At 46.3% G+C, this 24,714-nt stretch overlaps 1 protein-coding gene across 9 annotated transcripts in view; it reads left to right on the forward strand.

Annotated features, from left to right (window-relative positions):
- The window catches only part of AMOTL1 (angiomotin like 1), a 153,046-nt gene that overhangs the window by 38,246 nt on the left and 90,086 nt on the right, over positions 1 to 24,714 (forward strand). The window contains exon 1 of one of the 9 annotated variants that reach the window (XM_078432982.2): positions 16,169 to 16,473. The exons of the other annotated variants lie outside the window; for them this stretch is intronic. Coding sequence (XP_078289108.2) covers positions 16,425 to 16,473 — 49 coding nt within the window. The 5' untranslated portion in view covers positions 16,169 to 16,424. Of the gene's footprint in view, positions 1 to 16,168; positions 16,474 to 24,714 lie in introns of those variants that run through there. 9 annotated transcript variants of the gene reach the window in all.

Consider the following 24,714-nt stretch of genomic DNA (forward strand, 5'->3'; position numbering starts at 1 on the left):
ACATGATAAAGGCAGTGTTTCTTGTTTGTGTTGCAGTCATGTTGACTTGTCTCAACCTGGAGGTAACATACTCACTTTTCATATTCCCAAGGTGAGAAATGGGCCCGTAGCCTCACCTAGAAGGAAGGAGGCTAGGCAGTGTAGTCTAGTAATATTCCAAGAAGGAGAGAACACTTACACTGGGATCACCAGCAGCCTCTGCCAGTCATATTGCTTCAGCCACAATGGCTGAGCCATATCCTGGCCACGTAGGTGCTGGGTCTTTGTGTTATTTAGGATGCTGGTTTGGCTGCTATAACAAAAGCTAAAAGGACAGTGACTTAAATAAGAAACAAGTAAGTTTCTTTTTCACTTAGAACATAGGCAGGTACTGTTACGGTGGCTTCTCTGTGCTCCGACATCCTGAAATATTGCTTCCACGCAGTTCAGGGTGGCTGCTTCAGGCCCCACCATCACGTCCACATTCCGGCCCATCGGGAAGACAGAAAGGAAACGGAAGGCACAGCCTGAAAGCTGCACACATCATTTCACCTACGTTCCTTTGGCCTGAGCTTTAGTCCCATGGCCATACCTAGCTCTAAGGAGGCTGGGAAATTTGGGTGGGTGTAAGGTGGAGTCCATCAACAGCAGAATGATTGGGTAGGGGGCAGACAGAAAGAGGTGCTGGATAATTAGTAATCTTTTAAATGAATTATAGGAAGCATGCGTTAGTGGTTAAGAACGTGTACTTTGAGTGGTACTGTGTGGGTTTAAATTTTACTTTCTTCCTGACCTTGAGAAAATTACTTAATCTATAGCTTCATTTCCTAATTCCTAAAATCGTGTGTCATCTATTTTTCTGATGCTCTGCCAGACCCAATATCATCTTTGCCACTCTGCTCTGTGCCCTGGAAAACGTACCTTTTGGAATATATCATCTGGAATATATCCACTTGGATTCGGCAGGATACGGGTGGGTGGAAAGAAAAAGAGCCAGGGCACTTATTCCCTTCCTGGCAGGCTGTGCTGGTCCAGGTCACAGCTCCTCCAGAGTCCCCCTCTCTTGTAGCATCACATCATTGCTGGATTCTGGAGTCCTCTCTTCTGACCCAGGGTGGCAGCAGTTCCCCACTTTACCTCTAGGGGGCTTCCTCACCAGTTTTCCCTTAACCCTGCTCGGCACACTGGAATCAGCGGTGCCTTCATCAGACTCTCTTCTGGCACCATCTGGGCACACCATCCATTTCCTGCTCGCACCCTGGCTGACACGATGGGGTTGCTAATAGGACGTGCTCAGACCATGGGGGTGGGAAGTAAATGCGTTGTAGGACTGACGCTCAAATGTAGCAGGCATCCTTAAATGTTTACTGTTTTCACGTCCCTAGGCAATTGCTCTGATACCTTCGAGCGTGGTCAGAACCTTCTGAAAGATTTCATTTTTGGCATATGAACCAAATAACACTGCCACTCATCTCCCCTCCCCCACCCTATGTGAGGAGGATACAGCAAGACTCTAAAGTTGGGAGCAAATCTGTTCCAAGTCAAATGTCTCCTGCATCCAAAGTTTCTTCCTTCCCGTTATATGGGGGTGAAAACCAAGAAAGATGTTGGGCTGATTATTCACCTACTGTGATGAGTGCTTTACATACACAAACTGTCTACCCAGCTTCCCAGCTTGGGGTTTGAATCATTAACCCACATTGATACCCTCAAATATAAAGACTTCTGAGGATTTGACTGTCCATATTATAAACAGATTAAGTCTTTCTCTAAACCTACCCTCCAGTTTATGTCCAGGAATTCTCAGGAGTGCTTATTTGCAGCCCGAGTCCATTCTGGTGGCTCTAGCCTTTTGCCAGGGGATCTAGAATTCAGATACACCTCACTGAGGCCAGTGGGCACCATGATGTCTGCTCTGTGTCCTCAGAAACCAGTGGCCACACGACACTGGCCATGGCTGCTGTTGCCCTTGTCTCCTGCTCATACCAGAACCTGGAGGCTTGGCATTCACTTGCTGCAAGCCTGGCTGGTTTCCCAGCATCCTACCCTCTGTTGCCCGGGGGGGATGAGGGTACCACTCTTCTCTATGCCGTTTTAGCCTCCGAGTGGGCCTGGGTCCTTCTCATTACTGTACAAACCCAGACCCATCAAGGGGCTGGCATCAGATTGGCTACCTGCCCCACTCTGGCTGGCTTCCAAAACAGCCAGGGCGATTCACCCCAGCCTGGGATCCAGCCCAGATCTCTGACCCTTGGAATCCTATCCAGTCCGGCCTTCCTTCTACCCAAACCCCAAACATAGCTGCTGAGAAGGAGGGGGTGCTCACCCTGTTTTAGCTTTCTCAGGATGACTGACATCGGGAAATTCAATTCCCTTCACAGGAAACCTCACCCTGCCGCAGGGTGTGGTCAGGCCTCCTGGCTCCCAGACAACGGCCACAGAAGATTCGTCAGCAGTGTAGTGCCGTAAATCTGGGCAACTCAGTGTCTTCCATGATTGATCTGGTTGGGGATATCAGCTCATTTCCTCCTCAGAACAACTCCACGAGCAGAAGGAATTATTTTCACATTATGGAGGAGGAAACAGAGGCTCACACTGGTTAAATTATCTTTCCCAAATCACACAGCTAGTTAGAGGCAAACCTTAGACTGAAAAATATCATCTTTGGCTCCAGAGCCAATGTCAGTTTCCTGGGGAGGAGACTACACAAGTTGCCCTCCTCCCAGGGGAATTTGGTTGCGGGTTTAATACAATAAATTATGTAAAAGTAACTAGCACAGGGCTTGGCAATACAGTATATGGCTGTTGCATACATATTTGGTGAATAAATGCATGAATGGTAGGTGCTCTTAACCATATACATACCATATACACACACACGTATACATATACATAATATATAGACTATATATATAAACAAACATATATGTATATGTTTGTTTTAGACCAACAAATAACGATCAGTATGCTCCAAAGGAATTTTCCATAATAGGATCTGAAGCAACAACCAGAAAAACGCCTCCTAGCTTCCTTCATTCGCTTCCTGCTCTTCCTGCTCTGTATTACAGCCTAGCGTCCCTGGGACAGGAAACCTCTTATGGTTTCCCGATGGTGCTCACGCTATTTCGAAAGGAAATTAGACCTTTGCAGCCGCAGGATTTGGAGCAGGACAGTAGGAGCTTGGAGAGGAATCTGAAAATGGAACTAAAGACAGGTGGACTCAGGCTCAAGTAGAAAATTCATCACCATGTTCCTGATGTTCATTTGCAAAACGATACAGTGCTTTGCCGGGGAGATGAAGCTTTACGTCAGGGTGTTCTAGTTCGGAGAGAGAGGGAGCAGGAAAGGGAAAATGACAATAAATTCTGGGGGATAAATGGTTATCTACCTTGGCTAAACAGAAGAAAGGGCAAGGAAGGAGATCTAGAATAAGGGGATAGAACACACACACACACACACACACACACACCACAAGAATATGGAAAAGGCATTTTTCTTGCCAGCAAGATGTTTTACTAGAAATATATAGGCCTGTGTTCAGTTATTCCTGAATATTAAACACAACCTGACTACTTATAAGCAATGATATTTCATCAATTGTTAAGTGCTCCTGGAGTCTAGAGATTGTAAATAACCAGCTTGGTCTGTTCAGGAATCCTGTGGTTATGATTTCTGGGTCACGTTCCTACTGGGTGATCATTTTGGAGTATGTTCTTTTTGTTTGTGTTTTTCTCAAATCAGGTTTGCTCAGGGCTCAGGCGTATTAAAATGATTTGGTGTCACTTGTGTGCTCTCTTTCTCTCTGTGTTCCTCCTGCCCCCTTCCTCCTTTCTCCCTTCTCACTCTCTCTCTCTCTCTCTCTCCCCAGCCTCATCTCTACCCGTTTCCCTATGTCTGTCTCTTCCCCCTTCCTTCTCTTGTTCCCTCCTTCCTTTTCCCATCTTAAGTTGGAATATGGACAGAAAAAGCAGTGCTTGCCTTCATAGGGCCCTCTGCCAGAGAATGGAACAGGTCAGATTATAAAAAAGGATTAAAAAAAAAGAAAGAGTGCTCTTTGGCAAAATGGGGGAAACAGATGTTCAGGGGCGATGTTGCTGTCCCTAGCTGCTGCCTGCGGAAACACACTCCTTAAAGGCTTGCTAGTTATGGACGTTCGTCATGGCACACATGTGCGGTTAGTTTCATGTCAAATATGCATGTGTATTTATCTCTGCTTAATTTGTCTCTCTCTGTGACCTCTGTACCCCCAAAGCCAGAGTTGGCAAGATCACTGACCACCTGGTAGCAAGATTTATTTTCAAACTCAGAGGTTGGGGAACCGTGGACGCTATAGCTGCTTTCAGGTCACTGTTTAACAGTAAACACTTGATGGAAACCTCAGGTTTTTAGGAGAAGAGGGAAGGACCTGTGGGTGCAGAACCTGGTCTGAAATGAACGCTACAGAAAGTTTGGGGTTGGAGGGGAGCTGAATGATGAAAGTCTACTGCTGAGATTTGTAACCTGCCAGGGCATTTGTGTTTCTGTCTCTCACACTGTTCGTTGGCTCTTGACCAAAAAGAAAAGTCCATTATTGTAGCTTTTGTGGTTGTCCAGCCAGAGAACTTGAGACTATCTCCTTAGCAAAAAAATATTTCCCTTTTGGCTCTAAGAGCCATTTTCCCCCCACTCTCAAAAGAGGGATTCCAGATTCCAAACATTTGCTATGGACTAAGGAGTATTCCAGGTGATTTTTTGTCTTGTGGGACCCTTGTGTGGGTTAACCTCATGTGACCACCTGCTTCCTTCACCTCCGGTGGTTCTCCTGGTCGTATAGGAATATAACGAGATCAAATGAGTTAGCACATCTAAAACACTTAGGGCAGTGCCTGACAAATGACCAGCATTTAATAAATGTTGCTCTTTTTTGCTGCCTCTGCCGTACCCCCATTTCCCTCATCACTTTCAGGTATATCTTCCTTCTGAACTCCATTCTGTTTCTCCTCTCTTATTCTGCTCATCTAGTGACAGTGAAAGAAGATAAAAGGGAAAACAATCAACCACAAAAGTATAAAGTTAAAGCCACCACAAGCTCAAACAGTGCCTTTGAGCAAATTAGAAAAAACTAACCCCTCCAAGTAGCTGAAGAGCAGAGCCAGTATTCCCAATTTAGTGGGCAGAGTGCAAGCTGGATTTCAGCCCTCCACCTTTGCCTCATTCACTCCCTCAGCCCACCCTTGTGCAGTGAACAGCCCACACAACGGAACATGGTAGCCCGGATTCCACACTCCCAGTGTGACCTTCTCATGGATATTTCTTTCTTTTTCTGGGAAGTCTTCCAGTGTTGTTTACATACTAAAAAGACTAAATTCTCCTTTGATGAATTCTTTAAAAATAAGTCTCCCCCAAATTATTTACACGATGGGGTTTATTTTTCCCAAGTTCGGATCTCCTGAATAAAAACTATATCTAAAATGTGCAACACTTATGCTAGGGGTTAACCAAAATTTATTTACTCCGGTTCAAATGGCAGCTTTAAATGCACTATAATAGGGTCTCCTGACTCAGTGACTCAGTCAGTTAGGCATTGACTCATGATCAGGCCCTGATCTCATGGTTCATGAGATCGAGTCCCGCATGGGGCTCTGTGTGGATAGAGTGCAGTCTGCTTGGGATTCTCTCTCTGCCCTTCCCCCACTTGCATGTGCACTCATGCCTGCACACTCTCTCTCTTCTCCCTCAAAATAAGTACACATTTTTTAAAACTGCACTATATTAAAGGGAGCTGATGTCTGTTGAGTGCTTTCCATGTATTAGGTATCTTGCTAAGACATTTATGTCAGCCATCTTAAAACAATCCTGAGAGGCAGGTACTATTTCCCTCCTTTAACAGATAGGGAACAGAAGCTTAGACAAGTTCAATAACTTGTCAGATCACACCTGGTGAGTGGTAGAAAGCAGAGCTTGAGTCCGGCTCTGTTGTTTACTGCTAAGGTTCTTACCCACCGCCTTCAATCCCAGAGTAAGCTATAAGATCCCAGACTTCTGATTCTCAGTGGCAGATCCATGGCAGAACTGTGATTTGCACCTCGGTCTATCTGACTGTAAACATACGGGCTTCCCTGGTTTATAATACTGCCTACAACTTGCTACACACTGCAGGCTACGCCTGGGGACACGAGAGGGAAATGACACAATCCTTCCCTCAAAGAAGTGATGATCTAAGTGGGGGAGAAAACCCAATTAACAGAAAATTCACAGTGTGGAGTTCTGGCTCCTCCAAGCCGATGGGTACTTACTGACTGGGGAGCTTGAGCAGGTTATCTACATTCTCTAGGCCTCAGTTTACTCATCTGTGACATGGGAGTGCAAAATACCGGCTTCATAGGCTAATTGGGAGGGATTAAATAAGATAGTGTATGCAAAGTACTTAGCACATAGTCGGCACTCTGTGTGTGGTTGTAATTATTATTATTACGGTAAGTAGGAAAAGGGAAGTACACAAGGAGAGCATGGGACCCTGGGGAAGAGGAATCTGACTCAGTCATGGGGGTTGAGGGGAGGCCAACCAGGCTTCCTGGAAGAGATCCGTTCTTCACAGCAGGATCTCCTAGAGCAATGGTACCGGGCATGAACAGCGTCACACCTGCCTTAGAATAACGAGCCAGCCACAGTCCGCTCCTCCTGTAGGGATCGCGTTCCAGAGTGCTGGGTAACAGACAGCGGATGAACGAAGCTGAATCTTCTCCCTCATCCCAGCCTGAGGTTTAGCGTGGACACTCTACAGAGTAGGACTGGAACCCCATCCACTCCTTCCGCAAATGTGTGCGTGTCCTGATGCCTCATGGAGTCTGTCCCGCTCTCAAAAGGCTCTTACGTTTGGCTCTGTGGGGCTCAGCTAACACCAGGTTCGTGTGAATTTCACTCCTTTTGTGATTCTTCGCATCATTATTGCTTTTTACCACCATCACCTCCTTGGTGCCGACATCTGCACTGTTTACCAAATGAGAGACTGAAGAATCCTCTAAGGCAGATACAGAGACATAACCCAGGGTAGGTAGGGATTTGTCAGAATTAGCAAACAAGAATATAAGATCCCCACTTACATTTAATTTTAGGTAAACAGAATACGATTTTAAAAGTATATGCGTGTCCTCTGCAATATTTGAGACATACTATACTGGACAAATTCTGCTGCTTTCCTGAGGTTCAAATCCGACTGGTGTCACGTGTTTTATCTGGCAGCTCTAGGTGTGGGAGCAGCGTCTGGGGACACTCTGTTCTTTGCATTGGATTTTAGCTTGCTCTGGTAGGAGGTGTGATAAAACACAGCTCAGCTCCTATCACCAGGTACTCAATCCCCATGGGTCTCCACTTAGGGGCTTCCATCAATGAGGCCTGATTGCTGATGTCTGAGTTGTTTTATCACCTCAATTAGAAAAGGATGTTTTGGAAATTAATCCTACAGTAGAAAACCTAAACAACTTCAGGGACTGGATGCGTGCTCCGTCTGTGTAATATATCAACACAGAGCAACTCCTTCTCCTAGAGAGGCTGGATGGCATCTGCAGTCTGGGTGTTAAGGTTTTGATGTTCGCCATTCTCTCTTGTAACAGAAGCTCAGGTCCGATCTCATTCCCTTTTGGAGAGTCAGCAGATCTTAGTGTCCACACAGGAGTAAGACCCAGGGCCCTCCTTCTGTAATGCATCGTCACTCAGCCTGTGTTAGATCATCGCCAGAGGGGTGATATAGGTGTGGGGGTCCCACCACCTGAGAAAATCTGGTTTCTTTTGCTTTGTGGTGAGCATTATGCTAACAGCTTCCTTGGAGGGAGCAAAACCTGATTTTCTGCCTCTTGCACCTAGTGGTCTGTGTTTTGTTGTCTAGAGTTTTCAACGTTTTTTCCTACTGTGACCCAGTATCAGGATACATTTTACATTTAGACTCACACATACAAATGTTTGTACCTTAATATTCTCCACGCAAGGTAATGTCCTGAATACTCTCTGGCTTCTCCATTCCATCCTGTGCGACATCTGCTGAGCGCTTTCTAGTGGCGGAAGGTTTCACTGTAACCTGGCTTTGAAGGGCAGCGAGGTGCATGGCCTCACATACAGCCTGAGCAGTGCAGACCCCTTGACCTCAACCTCCCATCCACATTACGATCACTCCATTCATCAATACTCATTGTGTGTATACTTACTGAATATTCGTAATTTACCTAAAATACCGACTCTAGCCCATTTTTTTTCATTTGGTCTGTAATCTGGAGGTATTTTCCCTAATTGTGGCAGAGGGGGCTCCAATTAAGATGCCCTGGATCTTAAGATTTCCTGGATCTACCAATGAAATATTCCCAAACTCAAGAAACGTAAACGAAAAGAAACTGTGTGTCTAGCACAACAAAAATGAAATCTCCTCTTCAAATGACCGTATTTTGAAAGAAAATGGATGACGGGTTAGTAATAACAAGCTAAGAATTACGGAGTATGTGCTGCTTGCTAGGCACGGGGCTGAGAGTTTTACAGTTTACATGCAACTGACTCATGGATTTCTCATAACACTTTGAAGTGGATGCTATTGTAATTACTACTCATTAAAAGAAGAAACACTGAACTTTCATGAAGTCAAGTAATTTTAGTTCAAGACAGAACGCTGGGTTTTGATCGTTCTTTTACAACAGGCAAGAGGCCTGTTCCCTCATTTAGGCTGGGATTCGGAGTGCATAGAGACATGGGGCCCCAAAGGTCTGAGACCAGTGGCTCTCAAAGTGTGGTCCACAGACCAGCAGCATCAGCATCATCTGGGAACTTGTTAGAAATGCAATTCTTGGGCCCACCCTGACCTACTGAATCAGAATATGCGGGGTGGGACCCAGCAGTCTGTTTTAACAAGCTCTTCAGGTGATTATGATGCAGCTAAAAGTTCAGATCCACTGCCCTGCTGGCACTGAGGATCCTGGGTCTGTCCCCGTTTTCAGCGGGATTCAATCGAAGCCTCTGGAGAGACGGCACCTCTCGTGCAGATACTGTGACCAAATACACAGACCGTGGATTTCACTTTCAGGTTATTTCCATTTGTTTTTTTTCCTTATTGTTTGTCCCAAGTTGTTCATTTTCTGATGTTCCTTGTCTCTCTCCCACTTAAGCTGAAACTCATATTGTACATACCTTACGTCCTAAAGGTTGAAGAGCAAGGAACTCTTCGCAGACACTGGGTGAGGGAGACTGGTGACATTCCTATGGAACTCTTCCAGGGCCCGTCCCTACAGGCCCTCTCCTCCCTTTGTCTCTTTCCCGTCCTTCCCTCTCACTGAGCTCTTCTCTGCTTCCGCTTCCGAATGTTTGCAGGTGCTGTTTTCCCAGCCGGGGCGCTCCCCGCCTCTTCTGCCACCACCTTGGAGATGCCTTCCCTTTCCAGCCCTCTAAGTAGCCACCTTCTCCCTCGTTAGCCTCTGTTACTGTGTCCCACTCCCATTCTTCATCACACATAGACCAGTGTGTAAGTACGGATGTATTTGTATACACGTTAGTAGGACAGAGCCCATACCGCAGTCTTCACGCATCTAGCAGAGTGTGGCTTATTAGTCAATGCGATCAACAATAGGTTTTGAATGAACAAACGAACGAACACACCATCACAGCTCTCAGTGGCTTGGCCTTCTGTCAAACGCTCGTGCGATTTCAGTTAATCCTTTCAGTTGGTCCTTCTGTTAAGGTGTTAATTGTTTCTAGTTATTTCTAATTATTTCCCTTTCTACCTTCAACTTTTCTAAAGACTCTGTTCTGCTTAGTGTGATACTGGCTTTATCGCGGACACACACAAAATACTCTCTGATTTCTGGATGGATAACTTATCAGGTAAGATGTGAATTTTAGGGGCACCTGGGTGGCTCAGTTGGTTGAGCGTCCAGCTCTTGATCTCAGCTCAGGTCGTGATCTCACGGTTCGGGGGATTCAGCTCTGTGTTAGGTTCTGCACTGACAGCAAGGAGCCTGCTTGGGATTCTCTCTCAATCTCTCACTCTCTCTCTGCCCTTCCCCTGCTTATGCTCTCTCTGTCTCTCTCTCTCTGTCTCAAAAATAAATAAACTTAAAAAAAGATGTGAGTTTTAACTTTCCACCAAGTCTGATTTCATGCTGTAGAATGATATTTTTCTCCTAAATTGAACCACCCAGAATGGCTGAAGCCATTAGGAATGGTGAGAGCATCCATACTTCTCTGTCTTTGGCATTTAAAGTAAAAGGCATGCCATCTTGAGTGCATATTCTAGAAGGAAAAGAACCAGAACTGCTGTATGGGTTGTGGAGGGACCATCCTTCTCGCTATCGTTTGTAGCTAAGGACGTGTTTGCAGAATAAAACACCCAAACGTCCTTTTCAGAATGGTGACTACATACCATCTGGAAGACAGACATTCTGACCTAAGTTATCTCTAGTTACTCTCACAATCCTTGTTTTTACTGGTGATTTTATGTTGCTGTCATTTTAGAAACTCAGTATGATTCCAGTTTTAGGGGGGAACATCCCAAATGTGTCTACATCATCATTGGAAATAGAGAAAAACATAACTGGTTTCTTGTTCATGAAAAGAGGAAAAGGAAGAAATTGCCATATTATGATATGTTCATTGGATGAACAGAACTGAGGCTGCCTCCTATTCGTCTGAAGTTGGATTCCCCCAACAATTCAACAGAATGATTGATATGGTTAGAAGCTTGGGAGCCTGAAAACTGGGCACCATTAGTTACTCAACTCATTCAGTGGTTTCTTAACTGGGGGCAATTTTACCCCACAGGAGACATTTGGCAATGAGTGGAGACATTATTAGCTGCCACCACCTGGGGGGAGGTGTGGTTGCTCCTGGCATCTGCAGAGCAGAGGCCAGGGATGTTGCTAGAAACACCCTACAATGCCCAGGACAGCCCTTAACAACAAAGACTTATTGGGTCCAAAATGTCAGTAGCACTGCCCCTGAGAAACCCTGGAAAAAACCCCAACCAACCAAAAAGTATGAGCTTTCATACTCCTAAGATTTCTATACTAAGCGTAGCGATTAATAATTAAAATGATTACTATTCATTAAATACCTGCTACTTGCCAGCCTCTTTATAAAGAATACCTAGCTACTGAGTCAGGATCTGACCCCAGGTTTGTTTGAGGCCATTGTCTCCATTCTTCCTCCTTAGCTATTTCATGTAAGTGCATTTTCCCTGGACATGCTTGTTGTGTTTTATATGGATCAAATTATGTGTTTAGCGCATACTCACTAATATACTCACAGGAGAAAGCCACGGGCAAGAAGAGACTGGTGTCATTATGGGTGGTGAAGCTAAAAGCATCCAGACAGACAGGCCTCAGATCTGTAACTTACTAAACGAGCCTAACGCCCAGGTAGGATGGCAGTACAGAGCCTGGCCCTTAGTAGGTACTTAATAAATATTTGTAGGGAAATTTTTTCATCATCAGCAGAGTCCTTGGGTAAGCTTCAAATGGAGCAGGGCTTCCAAATGACCTGTTCTGTTACATAACATTGAGTTTCTCCGAGGAGCCGTTCCCTCATCTCTAAGGCACCTGGTATTCCCAGAACTTCAGAGGTGCTTCAGCTTGTGTATCTTCATTTCTTTGTTCTTCGCTCTTCCATTCTTCGTCAGTCTGGCCTGGCAGGGGCTCATCCCTTGACCCCTCCCTGTCTGCACACAATATTCCTCTGCCCCTCTACTTGAGGCCCTCCCAACAGTCTCCTTATTTTGCTCCTGCCAACAGTTTGCAAGATGGGGGCAGGGCAAGTGTCAGAATCTCTGGAGGAAGCCTGTGCCATGTGAAAAAGCTTATTCGAGAACATGATTTTATATTTGGAAACAAGCAGGGGAAAAAATTACAACTATTGTCTTCGTAAAACAGAGAACTGAAAGAAAAGCTTGGAAGAAATCCTCTTGCCTGGCGATAATATGGCGATTATCATATCTGGGGGTGGGGGCATGACCATTTATGTTTATGAAAAGAGGAAGAGGTTCAAAGGAAAGGTGCTGGGAAGCACGACAGTGTGTGCTTTCCTTTCGTGTGTCCATAACTATGTTAGTAGTGTCCTCGTTCTCAGCACTTGGATTTCTCCGAACCCACCCTTTGCCTACTGTACAGAATCAAGTCACTCCATCAAGTGCTCCCATAATGCTTTACTTTTATCCCCTAATATGTCACCCATCATCCTTTACCTTTATCATACTAAGCTCTGATGTAGTGGTGCATGCTTCTGAAGGAGAACCATGAGAGTACCATGACCCCAAGGAGCCAGTCGGAGACCATTGTTCATGGCCCTCAAACTTCAGTGTGCCGGGCATTAGAGTGAATTCTAGGACGTCACCCTTGGAGATCCTGAATCTCTAGAATTTGGAGGTGGGGGGCATCAGAAATTTAAATGTATACATCTCTGGTTTATAAGTCACACCTTGGGAAGTACTACAGAACTTGGGCTTAAAAAATGTCCTTACATGTTCTGCAAGCAAAACAAGCATTTTGCTAAGGACAGCCTGGCTACATTCAGCCATTGGTTTGTGCACTCACCAGGCACTGATTGAGAACTGTGGAATGTAGCGTCATCTGTTGTAGGGGATACTGTGCAGTAGCGGTCTCTTTTGTGGTCATGACCACTCTCCTTTTGCCGTCTGTTGTTTCCCTGCGAGTAAGCTCAGGACCATTTGTGGGGCACATCCTAGCCAACGTGGTAGTTGATAAGGACTTTAAAGGGTGTTTGGAGGGTGCAGAGAAGAAGCGTGAGGGGAATGGAGGTTTGCATTTTAATAGAGAATTTCAATTCCTTGGCATTTCAAATCACTGGAGGAAAAGAAGAAGGGTTTCTTTTCCTGAATTTCTATTGTGTGTCCAGCCCTTGACATGTATTACCTAATTTATTTAAAAAATATATATTTTTTAGTATTTATTTATTTCTTGGGAGGCAGAGAGACAGAGTGCAAGCAGGGGAGGGGCAGAGAGAGAGGAAGACACGGAATCTGAAGCAGGCTCCAGGCTCTGAGATGTCAGCACAGAGCCTGACGTGGGGCTTGAACCCACGAAATGCAGGATCATGACCTGGGCCAAAGTCGGACGCCTAACTGACTGAGCCACCCAGGCGCCCCCATGTATTACCTAATTTAATCCTCATAATCAGCCAATGAGGGAAGTGTAATTATTCCCATTTTACAGAGGAGGAAGCTGAGGCTCATGTTATGTTACTCTCCCTAGCTGGAAATAGGTGGACACAGGACTAGAACTCGGGACTCACTCTAAAGACCGTGTTTATTCTCCTCTCCCTGGATGCCTCTGTCACCTCATTCTTCTGGCAGTCTCTGTGCTGGTCTGGAACATCCCAGTACGTGCCCTGTTTGGAGTTAAAGACTGTCCTTTGAGTTGTCCCTAAGAGTGCTGAAATTGTTCCATCGCCTTCTTAACTTTCCTAGGAGTGAGTAAAAGACAACTGGGTCACTTTAGAAAGAACGCTGACCTTTAAGTGGGTATACAGATCCAAAGAAAATATAGACGCCTCCTGGTTTGCAACCTTACTGCGAGTAAAGCTGCTTTCAGTTTTTTCTTCAGGTTTTGTTGTCGATATACCTTGTTTCTATTTGCTCCCAACCACATGTAGGAATCTGCAGCCAAATCTAGTGTAAAATGTTATTGACGACCTCTTGCTAGTCAAATTTAAGTCTTTTTCTCTGGGCTTAGTTCCTGAACAACAGATTCAGCTATGTCTATGTTTTTCATATTTGATATGGAAGATTATTCATTTTTTGTATTTGATGTGGCGATTATTAATCGTTGAGGAAATTAAGGTGCATGGAGGGGACAAATTGGCCTGCCATGCATTTGACCCTGGTATTATTACTTGGTATCAATTTGAAGAGCCCAGGCTGGGTCCAGTCACTCCAGTCAGCAGATTGTTGAGCCCACAAGTGGTGGCCTGCCATTCCATGGGAAGTCTGGGAATCTGTAGCCCTTGATAGAGGGGCCATCTCACAACTTCCTCTGGCTTCCATGCCTTCCAACCTTCCCATGCTTCTACTTGTCCAGCCTTTCCTCTTCTTCCTCCTCCTTTCCCTATTTTTTGCCCTGGACATTGTCCAAGTAAACCGATCTTCATAGCTTCATTTCTGTTTTTCTCTACACCTCTGTTCTCCGCTTCTTCCCCAGTTTCTTGTTCCATATTTCCTCTTGCCCAGAGGACAGTAAGTGTTTGAACATCTTTCTCAAACCAGTCCCCCCTCCTAACTCGGCTTCTCCCAGCATTCGTCCAATGACCCATTGGCCATTCTTCCTATGACCCAGGCTCAAAACCTGGGTTAACTTGCTTACTTTGTTCTTCCTCCTATCTAGTCACTGGAAAAAGTAAAATCTTGCTTCAAAGATTTGGTATCTTCCCTGTATTTGGAATCTTCAAAGACTTGGTATCTACATGGTATCTCTCTCTTCCTTTCCATCCCCTTTGGTCCAGCTTCACATGTCATTGATTCCTGTAACCATTTCCCAGATTGGCTCCCTATTTCACAGGGCTATCGAAGGGTTGCTGGAATTAATAACAGCAAGTATATGTTCAGCACTTCTATGCATTATGCTAAGTAGTTTACATTTGTTACTTTATTCCATCCTTACTGCCACCGGGCGATGGCTATTTCTATTGCCTTGCAAATGAAACTGAAGTTTGTGAAGTAAATGACTTGCCCAAGGTCACACAGCAAGCAGGTGAGCTATAACTCAACCCATATCTGTTTTTGCTCCAGTGGATGCTTATAACTATTGAATTTTGCTGCCTCCTAGGGTATAGTGTGTTATCTAATGGGGGCGATTAGTGTTAGCTTCCTTCCTTCTTTCCCTCCCTTTTCCATCTATTATCTCTTCCTCAGACTATACTAAATTCCTACACATGCTACCTCTGTCTGAAACCCACCACCCTTCAAGGCTCTCCTTTCTCCTGCACGTAGTCCGTTTTCTCCACACTTTTCAGGCTTCTCCAGCGCTTTCCGGTTTTCTGGTTGCGTATCTTATCTAAATAAATCCTTAAAAGGCCAGTTAGCTCTTGTTTCTTTTTGTTTCATTTATGTGCTATCAAGTCCTGGGATAGCTGACTTTAAACGAAGTAGGTATTTGGTAAATGATTGTTAACCTACTGCATTTGGGTTTTATCTTGAAAGTAGAGGTTAGTGAGCCATCAGAGGAATCAGAAGAATAGTCTGGAATCAGGATATATAATCCACCAGAATTGACTGGAAGGGTAGGGCTGCTCCAGACTAATTGGGTAATTCCCACAATCCAGGCAGGAGTCCCGGAAGAAATCCTGGTCTAGTGACAGGGCAAAGAGAGGAGACGCGCACCAGGTAAGAAGTGTGCTATGCACTGACTGTCCAGGTAACATCTTCCACAACAACTATTCTATTCCCTGGCCTCCCCACCTCCAGAGTAGCAGAGCTAGTCCCTGAGAGTTTCGGAGAAATGTCATGGTCCTGTGGTTCCAGGTCCCCAGATCCAGGCTCCAGAGGTCTGCCCAGAATAACTGAGTGTAATGGGATGGGTGAGTAGGATTTCTTAGTACAGCCTGATTTAAGAGGTGTGGCAGAATCGGCACCAGTTTTCCAGAGTTACTTTCTGTGCCTCCACCGGGGCAGATAACAGCCTGTGGGTTTGTGACCACAGGATGTACAGTCTGCCAACACATTTACCTTCTGAGGCTGTAAGATCTCTTTTGGCCCTTCTGCCGGTCAACACAGTCGAATGTAGCTGCTGGCCGCCCAATCCCAGTGCGTGATCGACGCACCAGGGCCTGGGGAATGCACAGAGAATGTGGCCGCTTTTCACCTGGAAATTCCACTTCAGGAGAAAAAAAAAAAAAAAAAAAATCCTAAACATAACCTATCTGGACTTTGAGAGCAGACCGGGAAACCGATTTCTGCCCGAGTTGGCCTGGTGGGAAGGAAGAGAAAGCCGAAGGAGGGAGAACTGTTGAGTCTGACGTTAATTAAACCGCGGCAGGGAACGCTGCGACGGCGGCTGTCGCCCTCCTAAACTCCGAGGGAGACACGTCAGCTTGAGCTCGGGGCAATTTCAGAGGGCGACGTCCCGGCCCGGGAGGGGTGGCGGGCGAATGCAGACGGGCTCTAGGGCCCAGCGGCCGGGCGCCGGGGCGGGGGTGGAGTGTAGGGTTACAGTGACGGGCGGGACGACCCTCCCCGGCCCGAGCGCGGGGAGCGGGGAGCCGGGAGCCGGGAGCGCGGGTGGCGGCGGAGCGCGCGGGACGCTCTAGGACCCAGCAGCGGCTGTCGGCTTCGGGGCTGGAGGTGAAGCCCTGGCGTTTCTCTCCTTCCTGTGTGAATGGGGCTGACTGTCGGGCGCCGCTTCCCCGCGCTGCCCCACGCCATGCCCTGCACGCTGCCCGGCGGCCGCCTTCCCCAGCCGCGCCACTGAGCTAGCCATGGTCGCCTCATGTGGAGGGCAAAGTTGCGCCGGGGAACTTGTGAGTCTGCCGTGAAAGGTAACCAGTCCCCGCTCCGGGCGCGGGGAGGGCGCCCCCGAGTCTCCCACGCGAGGGACCCAGCCGACCGGTACTCCTCCACCCCTTGCTGCCCCGGGCACGGGGCTCCTCCTCGGGGCCCCGGGGCTGAGATCGGCCCCGCTCCCCAGCGACTCGGGCAGCCGATTGGGCGCCGGTGGCCGGGAGTGTCCGCCACAGCAATCTTGCTCTCCCTTACCCAGATATGGTTTTTTTTTTTTTTGTTTTGTTTTGTTTTTTAAAGAAAGAAAGCAGAACTCTGTTCCCGAGCCTCCCTGCAGGCCCCCGGTGCCGGCGGGCCGGATCGCCGCGCCGTCCCGCGCCCCATCCGAGCCCGGGAAGTTGTGTGGGCCCGCCGGGCCGGGGCCCCGGGGTGCGGATGCGCCCCCCGAGGCGAGGCTGGCCTTACCGGAGGGGCGCTGCCATATGGCTGCACTCTCCGAGACGCGCCCGCGCGCGGGTCCCCCGGCCGCCGAGGGAGGGGGCGGAAGCGGGTGGCCGGTGGCCGCTACCCTCTGCGCGAGACAAAGGCGCGCGCCAGGGCCCGCCCCACGGGATGCGGCGCCCCGGCGGGACCCGTGCTCCTCGCGGGGAAGTCTCGGCTCTGGCGGGTGGGGGCGGCGAAGGGGTCGCGCCCCAGACCCCGGGGCTCGGATCGCGTTAGCTGCTCCTCCTTTGTTCTCCCCAGACAAGTTTCTTCGACAGAAACTGGGGAGTTAGACTTAGCTCTCCCTTGCTGTTAGTGCTGCCTTGTAAAGAATCTGGTTTCATGGGGGAGAAATTAAACTTTCCAAGTGGAACTGGTTTTTCTTGGAATGTGACATTTGTGGCAGGAGGGAGATTGGCACGTCGGCCGATGACAGCCAAGCGGAGCCGGGCGCCCTGCGCTGGGGCAGGGGCCGAATCTGCTCCGTAGGCTGCAGGGCTGGAGGACCAGGCGGCGGAACGCACGACGCAGCGCGCACCCACCTCCAGGGCCTCAGCCTCCAGGACTGAGCTCGCGGCGACGTTTCCAAGTTTCCCCCTTAGGAGCCCAGGCCGAGAATCCCGGCTCCCCACCCGCAGCTCCCGCGCCGCGCCACGCCACGCCCTGCTCTGTAGTGTGTTGATTGGTGGCTGGCAAGACTTTCCCTTTCCATTTTTGTTTGAAGGTTTTTTGCTATTTTGGCTTGGGTGTTGGTTTACTGTCTTCAGATGGCAAGTGCTTTGGAAAATGCCCGGCTAGTGTACGAGATCACCTACCTGGACTGGGGCTTCAGTAGACGGGCGCCCTGATCGTGCGGCCTCCTGAGGCTTTGCTCTTGGGACGGAACATTTTGTGTCCTTGGTCCCTCATCTCCTTTGCTCAGCCCTGATAAAGTGCGGACATGGTTGCCCATTTCCTTCTTTTGAGGCATGTTAGGAGAATCGAGCTTTTGTACTGCCTGTCAAGTCCTCGGTGACGGCGTGGGTAGGCGGTCGCGAGAGTCAGTTGTGTTACCCAAAGATGCTCTTTGGAACACCCCAAACAATAACGTTACTTGCCATAAGCGAGTAAAACCAGAATAGAGGAATATTAATAGCTACTATTCCAAAAAACTTCCTTCCTTTTCGGGAAGTGAAAAGTCAAGGCTTGAAATGTTGAACAGACATGGGTCGGTCCCTGCCAAACTGACTTAAGATTTCCCCTGGCTGCCCACCACTGCTGGCTGTCCCCCACTGCTGACTGCCCCCTCCCCGTCTCCCCTCCCCCCCCCCCACAACCCTGGCTGCCCCCCCACTCCTGGCTGTCCCCAACTGCTGACTGCCCCCCTACTCCTGGCTGCCCCCCCCCCACTGCTGGCTGTCCCCCACTCCTGGCTGCCCCCCCCCACTCCTAGCTGCCCCCCATTCCTGACTGCCCACGGCTGCTGGACCCCAGTAGCTCTCTGTAGATGTCAGATCCAGGGTAAGGATTAAGGGAGCTCTCTGCATTGCAAGTTCTCGAAGAATCTAGACCAATGTGAAATTTATTTCCCAGGATGGGGTTCTGAGCATTGTAGTGCATCTACTACGAGCATTCTTTATGGAATTGTGTGGTAACAATATTTGAATACATTTTGAGCTGTTTTGCAGAGGAGTAAAGGGTTGGAAACCACTGATTTGACCACAGTGAAGAGGAGGAAGACGTCCAGCAGAGGTTTTAGAGATGCCTCCACTCTCCCTGGTGGGGTCTGGGGGGATGTTTAGTTTTTGGATGGGTATAGTTTGGCTTTTGTGAGATACATTTCTCAAGATAAATAAGGAAACCTGGTAAATCCTGCAAGGGGATAGGAGAGCGAGAAGGTGCTGCACTTATAATTATTCTCCCTCCCTCTTCTTTTTAAAATGCACAGAAGTCTTGGTCTTTTAGGTTCTGTGCTGATGGTGGAGAGCGAAGAATACTAATGTACCGAAGGGCATGTGGAGATCAAAGCATTTAAAAATACATCTTTTCATGGAAGCTAATGGAGGACTTTCAGTTTAAATGAGATTTAAAAGTGCTGTCGTTAAGAAAAGCACATGAATGCAGAAATGTGAGTAATTTTATGAGAAGGCACTCTGCTGATTAGACTTGAGAGTGTCTGCCCTTGGCCAGTGAGTCCGGAGGCTTCTCTGGGTAGAACTATGCTTTCTTTCTTTTTTTTTTTTTTTTTTTTTGATATCTGCCCCTGTGGAGAAGAGCGGACCCAGGGCCTAGGGGAAAGATGGCCGAACTAATTGAAATTGGAAGGCAGCCTGGCTGGTGAGTGTTTAGCGGAAAAGTGCAACCCTTAGGTACCAGTGTTGTTTTTCTCCATAGTAATTTGTGGAGCTGCTTTGAAAATGGTAAAGTACTGTATCACGTAAGGCTTTTATTTTTATTTTTTTAAAAAAATAATGACTTCTGAAATAAGGGACTTGCTAGTGAAAATGTAAAAATCTGAAAGCTTTTCCAGGCCAATCAAATAAAAGGAAGTTAACTCCATAAGACCTGTTAGTAGTTCTGATATGCAAAATTCTCCCCAAGTAGCACCCCCGCCCCGCCCCCCCCAAACCTCCCTGTGGCTATCTGCATTTCAAATGCATACAGAAGCAGCTCTGGTCAGGTAATTCTCTAGCGTTTGGAATAATTTTTCTCCTCCCATTTTTTCATTAATTTTGGTAGGCTCTTGTGTCCCAGAATTCACTAGGCAATAGAATACTTGAAAAGCAAGGGGTATTTTGGAGGTCAACCAAGAGGACATATTTAATTATAAGGTTGGTTGGAAATAGTCTGAGGTTGTTGAGGTTTTTGTTTGTTTGCTTAGTGATTTTTTTTTTTAATTTTATTTTGTTGGTTTGACTTTGTTTTGTCTTGGAAGAAAGGCAAAATTTAAATTTTGGCCATTGTGGGTAGGTCAGTACAGTAGTTTTGCTGAAGGAAGCCACGCCTGGGCTTGTGTGTTGGCACCCTGCCGGGTTCTCTAAATTGTGAGGCCCTTGGCCTCTGTTCTTGTGAAACAAGGCCTGTTCATTCCAGGACAGGATAGGACTCCTGGTTTCCCAAAGGGGTTCACACATCAGGCTTTTTTTTTTTTTTTTTTTTTCCTTTTTTAAAATTATTTTACTTTATTTTATGAGGGGGATAGGGAGGTAGCTGTAAGGTGTTAGGAAATGTATCCCCGTTAAGACTGTGGAGAATTGGATTTAACTTCAAAAAAAAATGAAGTCACATAGTCCTACTGTGTGCGTTTAAATCTGTGTTTGGAATCTCACTGGCCAGTACACCTCTTTTTCTTTCATTTGGTTTTGCTTTTAAGTTAAATGCCTGTAGTTCACTTTGTTTAAAAAAAAAACTTGTAACTTTGAAATGATTATAGCTTTATGGAAAGTTGCAAAAATAGTAGAGAGGTCCTGTGTACTCTTCACCCATTTTCCTCCATTGGTAGCATCTTACATAACCACAGTACAATAGAACTGGGAAATTGACATTGGTACAATCCACAGAGCATCGTCAGATTTCACTGGTTTTACATGCACACATTTGTGTTTGTGCATATATCCTTCTAAGCAATTTTTTCACACGTGTAGATTCCGGTAACCACCATCATGGTCAAGATACAGAACTATCTCATCACCTCAAGGATGTTCCTTGTGCCACTCCTTCATGATGGCATCCACTCTCTCCTCCCCGCACCCATCTCTAAACCCCGATAACCACTAATCTCTTCTCCATCTCTATCTATCATTTTGAGAGTGTTACATAAATAAAATCATGTGGGGAGCGCCTAGGTGGCTTAGTCAGTTGGGTATCCGACTCTTGATTTTGGCTCATGTCATGAGCCCAGGGTCATGGGATTGAGCCCCGTGTTGGGCTCTGCACTGAGCATGGAGGCTGCTTGGGATTTTCCCTCTCTCTCCCTCTCTCTCTGCTCCTCCCCCCTGCTTGTGCTCTCTTCCTTTCTCTCTAAAAAAGAAAAAAAACATAAGTTAAATAAAATCATGTGGCATATGACCTTTTGAGATGAGGGTTTTCACTCAACAGAACACCCTTGAGATCCACTCAAAGCTGTCACATTATCAAGAGTCTGTTCCCTTTTATTGCTGAGTAGTATTCCATGGTATGGTTATACCACAGCTCGCTTAACCGTTCACCTACTGAAGGACATTTAGGTTGTTTCCAGCTTTGGGCTCTTACAATTAAAAGTTGCTATGAACATGTGTGCACCGGGTTTTGTACAGACATGTTTTCCTTCCTGCGGGATCAATGCCCAGGAGTGTGATTTCTGGATTTTGAATGGTTAAGTGTATATTTTGTGTTCTCAGAAACTGCCAAACTTTTCCAGAGTGGCTGTACAATTTTACATTCCCCCCAGCCACGTAGGAGAGATTGGGTTTCTCTGCAACCTCACCAGCATTGGTTTATTATTGTAGCTGTCCCAACAAGTGTTCTAGTCTCATCCTGGCTTTAATTTGCATTCCCTAATGGCTAATGATGTTGAACATCTTTTCATGTGTTTATTTCCCATCTGTATCTCCTCTTTGGTGAAATGTCTGCTCATGTTCTAACTGGATTGTTTTTTTTTGTTGTTGTTGTTGTTGGTTTCTTTTTTACAGTTGAGCTTTGAGAGTTCTTCATATATTCTAAATATGAATCCTTTGCCATATATATGGCTTGTATACATATATATATATATATATTTTTTTTTTTTTTCCCAGTATGTAGTTTGCCTTTTTTATCTTTTTAACAGGATCTTTTGTAGGGCAAATGTTTTTAATTTTGATGAAGTCCCACGTATTATATGTTTTTGTTTTTGTTTTTTTCCTTTTATGGGTTGTGATTTTGGTGTCAAATCTAAGAACATTTTGCCTCGGCCTCCATCCCAAAGATTTTCTCCTACGTTTTCTTTTTTTGTTTCATAGTTTTATATTGTATATTTAAACTGTAGTTCACTTTTACCCCCTCTTAAGAATGTGTATGTCTTGCTGCCCTACTTGAAAACCATCCCTTAGGTGTTTATTATGTATTTAGTGTTCTAGAAGCACACAGTTGAATCAGGCATGTTCCCACTCTTAAGAGCTCACCCCTTAGTGCGGTCATTGTGTGGACATTTCCATGTATTATGTACAGTAAAGGAGATAAGCATGCTATGCCGTGGAGCACTGAGCTGAGAGGGCTCGCTTTGATCGGGGGGTCAGGGCTTTCCTGGGCACGTTGCCCAAGCATGGTGGGAATGAAATCGATTCTTGCCTTTGATCCAGTTTTTGGATGTCTGTGTTGCCATGAATTCTTCAGTGTGAGTTACCCTGGTTCTTGAGCACATACTGAAGGACTTGGGGTAAACTGGGCGGTTGAGGGCTTTTTTGTACTGTACGTGGCATAACAGCTTAAAAAAATAATAAAGATCCAGTACTGACAGCTCACTAACATAAAGAGTCTGAATGAAGTTAAACAGCTTCAAAATTAGAACGTGTTAAAATGGAAAAGGAGGTAGTATTTTGGATTGTTTAGGAACAGTAGACCTGGCTTGCTTCCTGACCCTCCTTCCTCCTTGCTGTGTAATCTCAGGGCATTTGACCTGTTAAAGCCTCATGGATGAAATGGAAACAGTTGCCTCCTGGAGTTGCAGGAGAAACAGTGCCTATATACCATGTTGGGCAAATTGAAAGCATTCAGTAAACACTTGCTGCTATTATTATTATTATTATTATTATTATTATTATAGACCCAGGGCTTTATGATGTTATGTGCATTTTCATCTATCTCCTTTTTCCGAGAAACTGGAATCCCAGTTTTTACTCACAGAAACTTAGCTTTTCACAGTTGGGCATGTACCAAATATTATTTATTGAATGAGGTTAGAAGGTAGGGTACTCTATGCCCGATCTAGTACTGGCTATAAAATAGACCTTTTTTTCCTGCCTATAAACCCAAACTTTTGAGTAAAGAACAGTTTCCTCTCTGCCCCAGCCACGGGAGGTGGCGGGAGGTCTGTGTGCTGGCTGGAGTTTACAGTGCCTGTTAGCCTAGGTGTATGTTAGGTCAGGGCTGATGTCACCAGGATGCTTCACACCCGGCAGCTCCCTTTCCTTTCCCTTGATGACCATGTTGTTTGTTTCCCAGAGGAAATGGAATGGACCTTAGATATATACTCCTAGAGCAATGGCTCTGAAAGGGGGGTGATGAGGTGATGCTATGTTTGAACAAAACAGTCTGTGAGCCCCGCCCCGAGAGTTTTGTTTCAGTTAGCTCTTGGAGGGGCCTGAGAATCTGAATTTCTCACAAGTTTCCAGGTGATGCTGTTCCTGCTGGTCCCGGGACCACACTTTGGGAACCAGTATTTTAGAGCATAGTCTCCTTTTCATTGGACCTCGACTGAGGTGCTTAACTCTTTGGAACCGCATGTGTTCATGTTTAAACGACAGAGACTGAGCTAGATTGATTTCTAAGGTGATGAATTGATCTGCATAACCAAATGCTTGGCTCTAATCATTCTTCTGTGCCTTCCCCCTTTCCAGGCCGACTTTTCCTTCTCTCTGCTGTCTTTCATCCTCCTCGGTCCTTGGGAAATATTCCAAGTTACGGTGTATTGTTACCATCCACAAGCCATATTGCCTTGGCTAAGTCACTTAACCTCTGTAAAATGAATGTGCTGACTCAGTACTTCCATCGAAAGGTAATTGTGAGGCTTCAGTGAGATAACACATACGAAAGGACTAAATACAAGGTAGAGCATGGTTCAGAATTCATTTATTACTTGGAGCGTCCTTGATTGCCCTTCAGGACAGTATCCTTGGACGTGGGGATGAACTGCTTCTCTTGATGCTGAATTTCACTGCTGCTGCGGGGCTTGTAAAGACCGCAGGAAATCCGCAGGGTCTTCGTGGAGAAGGTTCCCGCAGTAAACAGAAGGTGGGGGTAGGGTCTCTGAGGGCCTTCAAAATAGATACTTGATGTGTGAACGTGGTAATGACCAAAGAAGGGTTCAGTGCTGGAAAATAGCTTGAACAGATGCTGGACTGTCCACTTCTTCACGGTAGAGAAATACAATTCCATGAAGTTTTTTTTGTTTTTTGTTTTTTGTTTTTTTCTGGCATCCTTGGAAGATGTGATCTGTCCCCCGTCTGTTTCTTGTTTTTTGTTTTTTGTCTTTTTTGAGGGGGCGTGGATAGGGAGAGGGCAGAGAGAGAGGGAGAGAAAATCTTAAGCAGGCTCCATGCCTAGCACGGAGCCCGATGCGGGGCTCCATCCCATGAACCACGAGATCATGAGCTGAGCTGAAATCAAGAGCCAGACCCTTAACCGACGGAGTCACCCAGGTGCCCCTGACCCCCGTCTATTTTTATTTTGAGTTCTGGGTCTACACTGTCCACAGTAACCACTAGCCACATGTTGGCGATCAAAGTTAATTAAAAGTAAATGAACTAAAAATCCTCAGTCCTGTTAGGCACAGTTCATATGCCAGCAGCTATTTCTGTCCTTGCAGTGAGTTTCACTGGTCAGTGCTGTTAGAGACATGATAGTCCCGGTTTGATTGACAGCAACATTATGGGGCTTCATAGGACGGGAAGGTGACACAGTTTTGACTGAAATGAATCACTTTCCTGTTGAAGTCCTGCGTGGACTGAATGGGAGAAAAGACCACAGGGCAAACCCTCTGCCAACCTGAACCTTATATTTGTTTTTGTTTTGTTTTGTTTTTTAATATTTATTTTTGAGAGAAAGAGAAAGAGAGACAGAGTGTGAGTGGGCAAGGGGTAGAG

Source organism: Panthera onca, chromosome D1, assembly GCF_046562875.1.
Source record: "Panthera onca isolate mPanOnc1 chromosome D1, mPanOnc1 haplotype 2, whole genome shotgun sequence".
NCBI classification, from domain to species: domain Eukaryota; kingdom Metazoa; phylum Chordata; class Mammalia; order Carnivora; family Felidae; genus Panthera; species Panthera onca.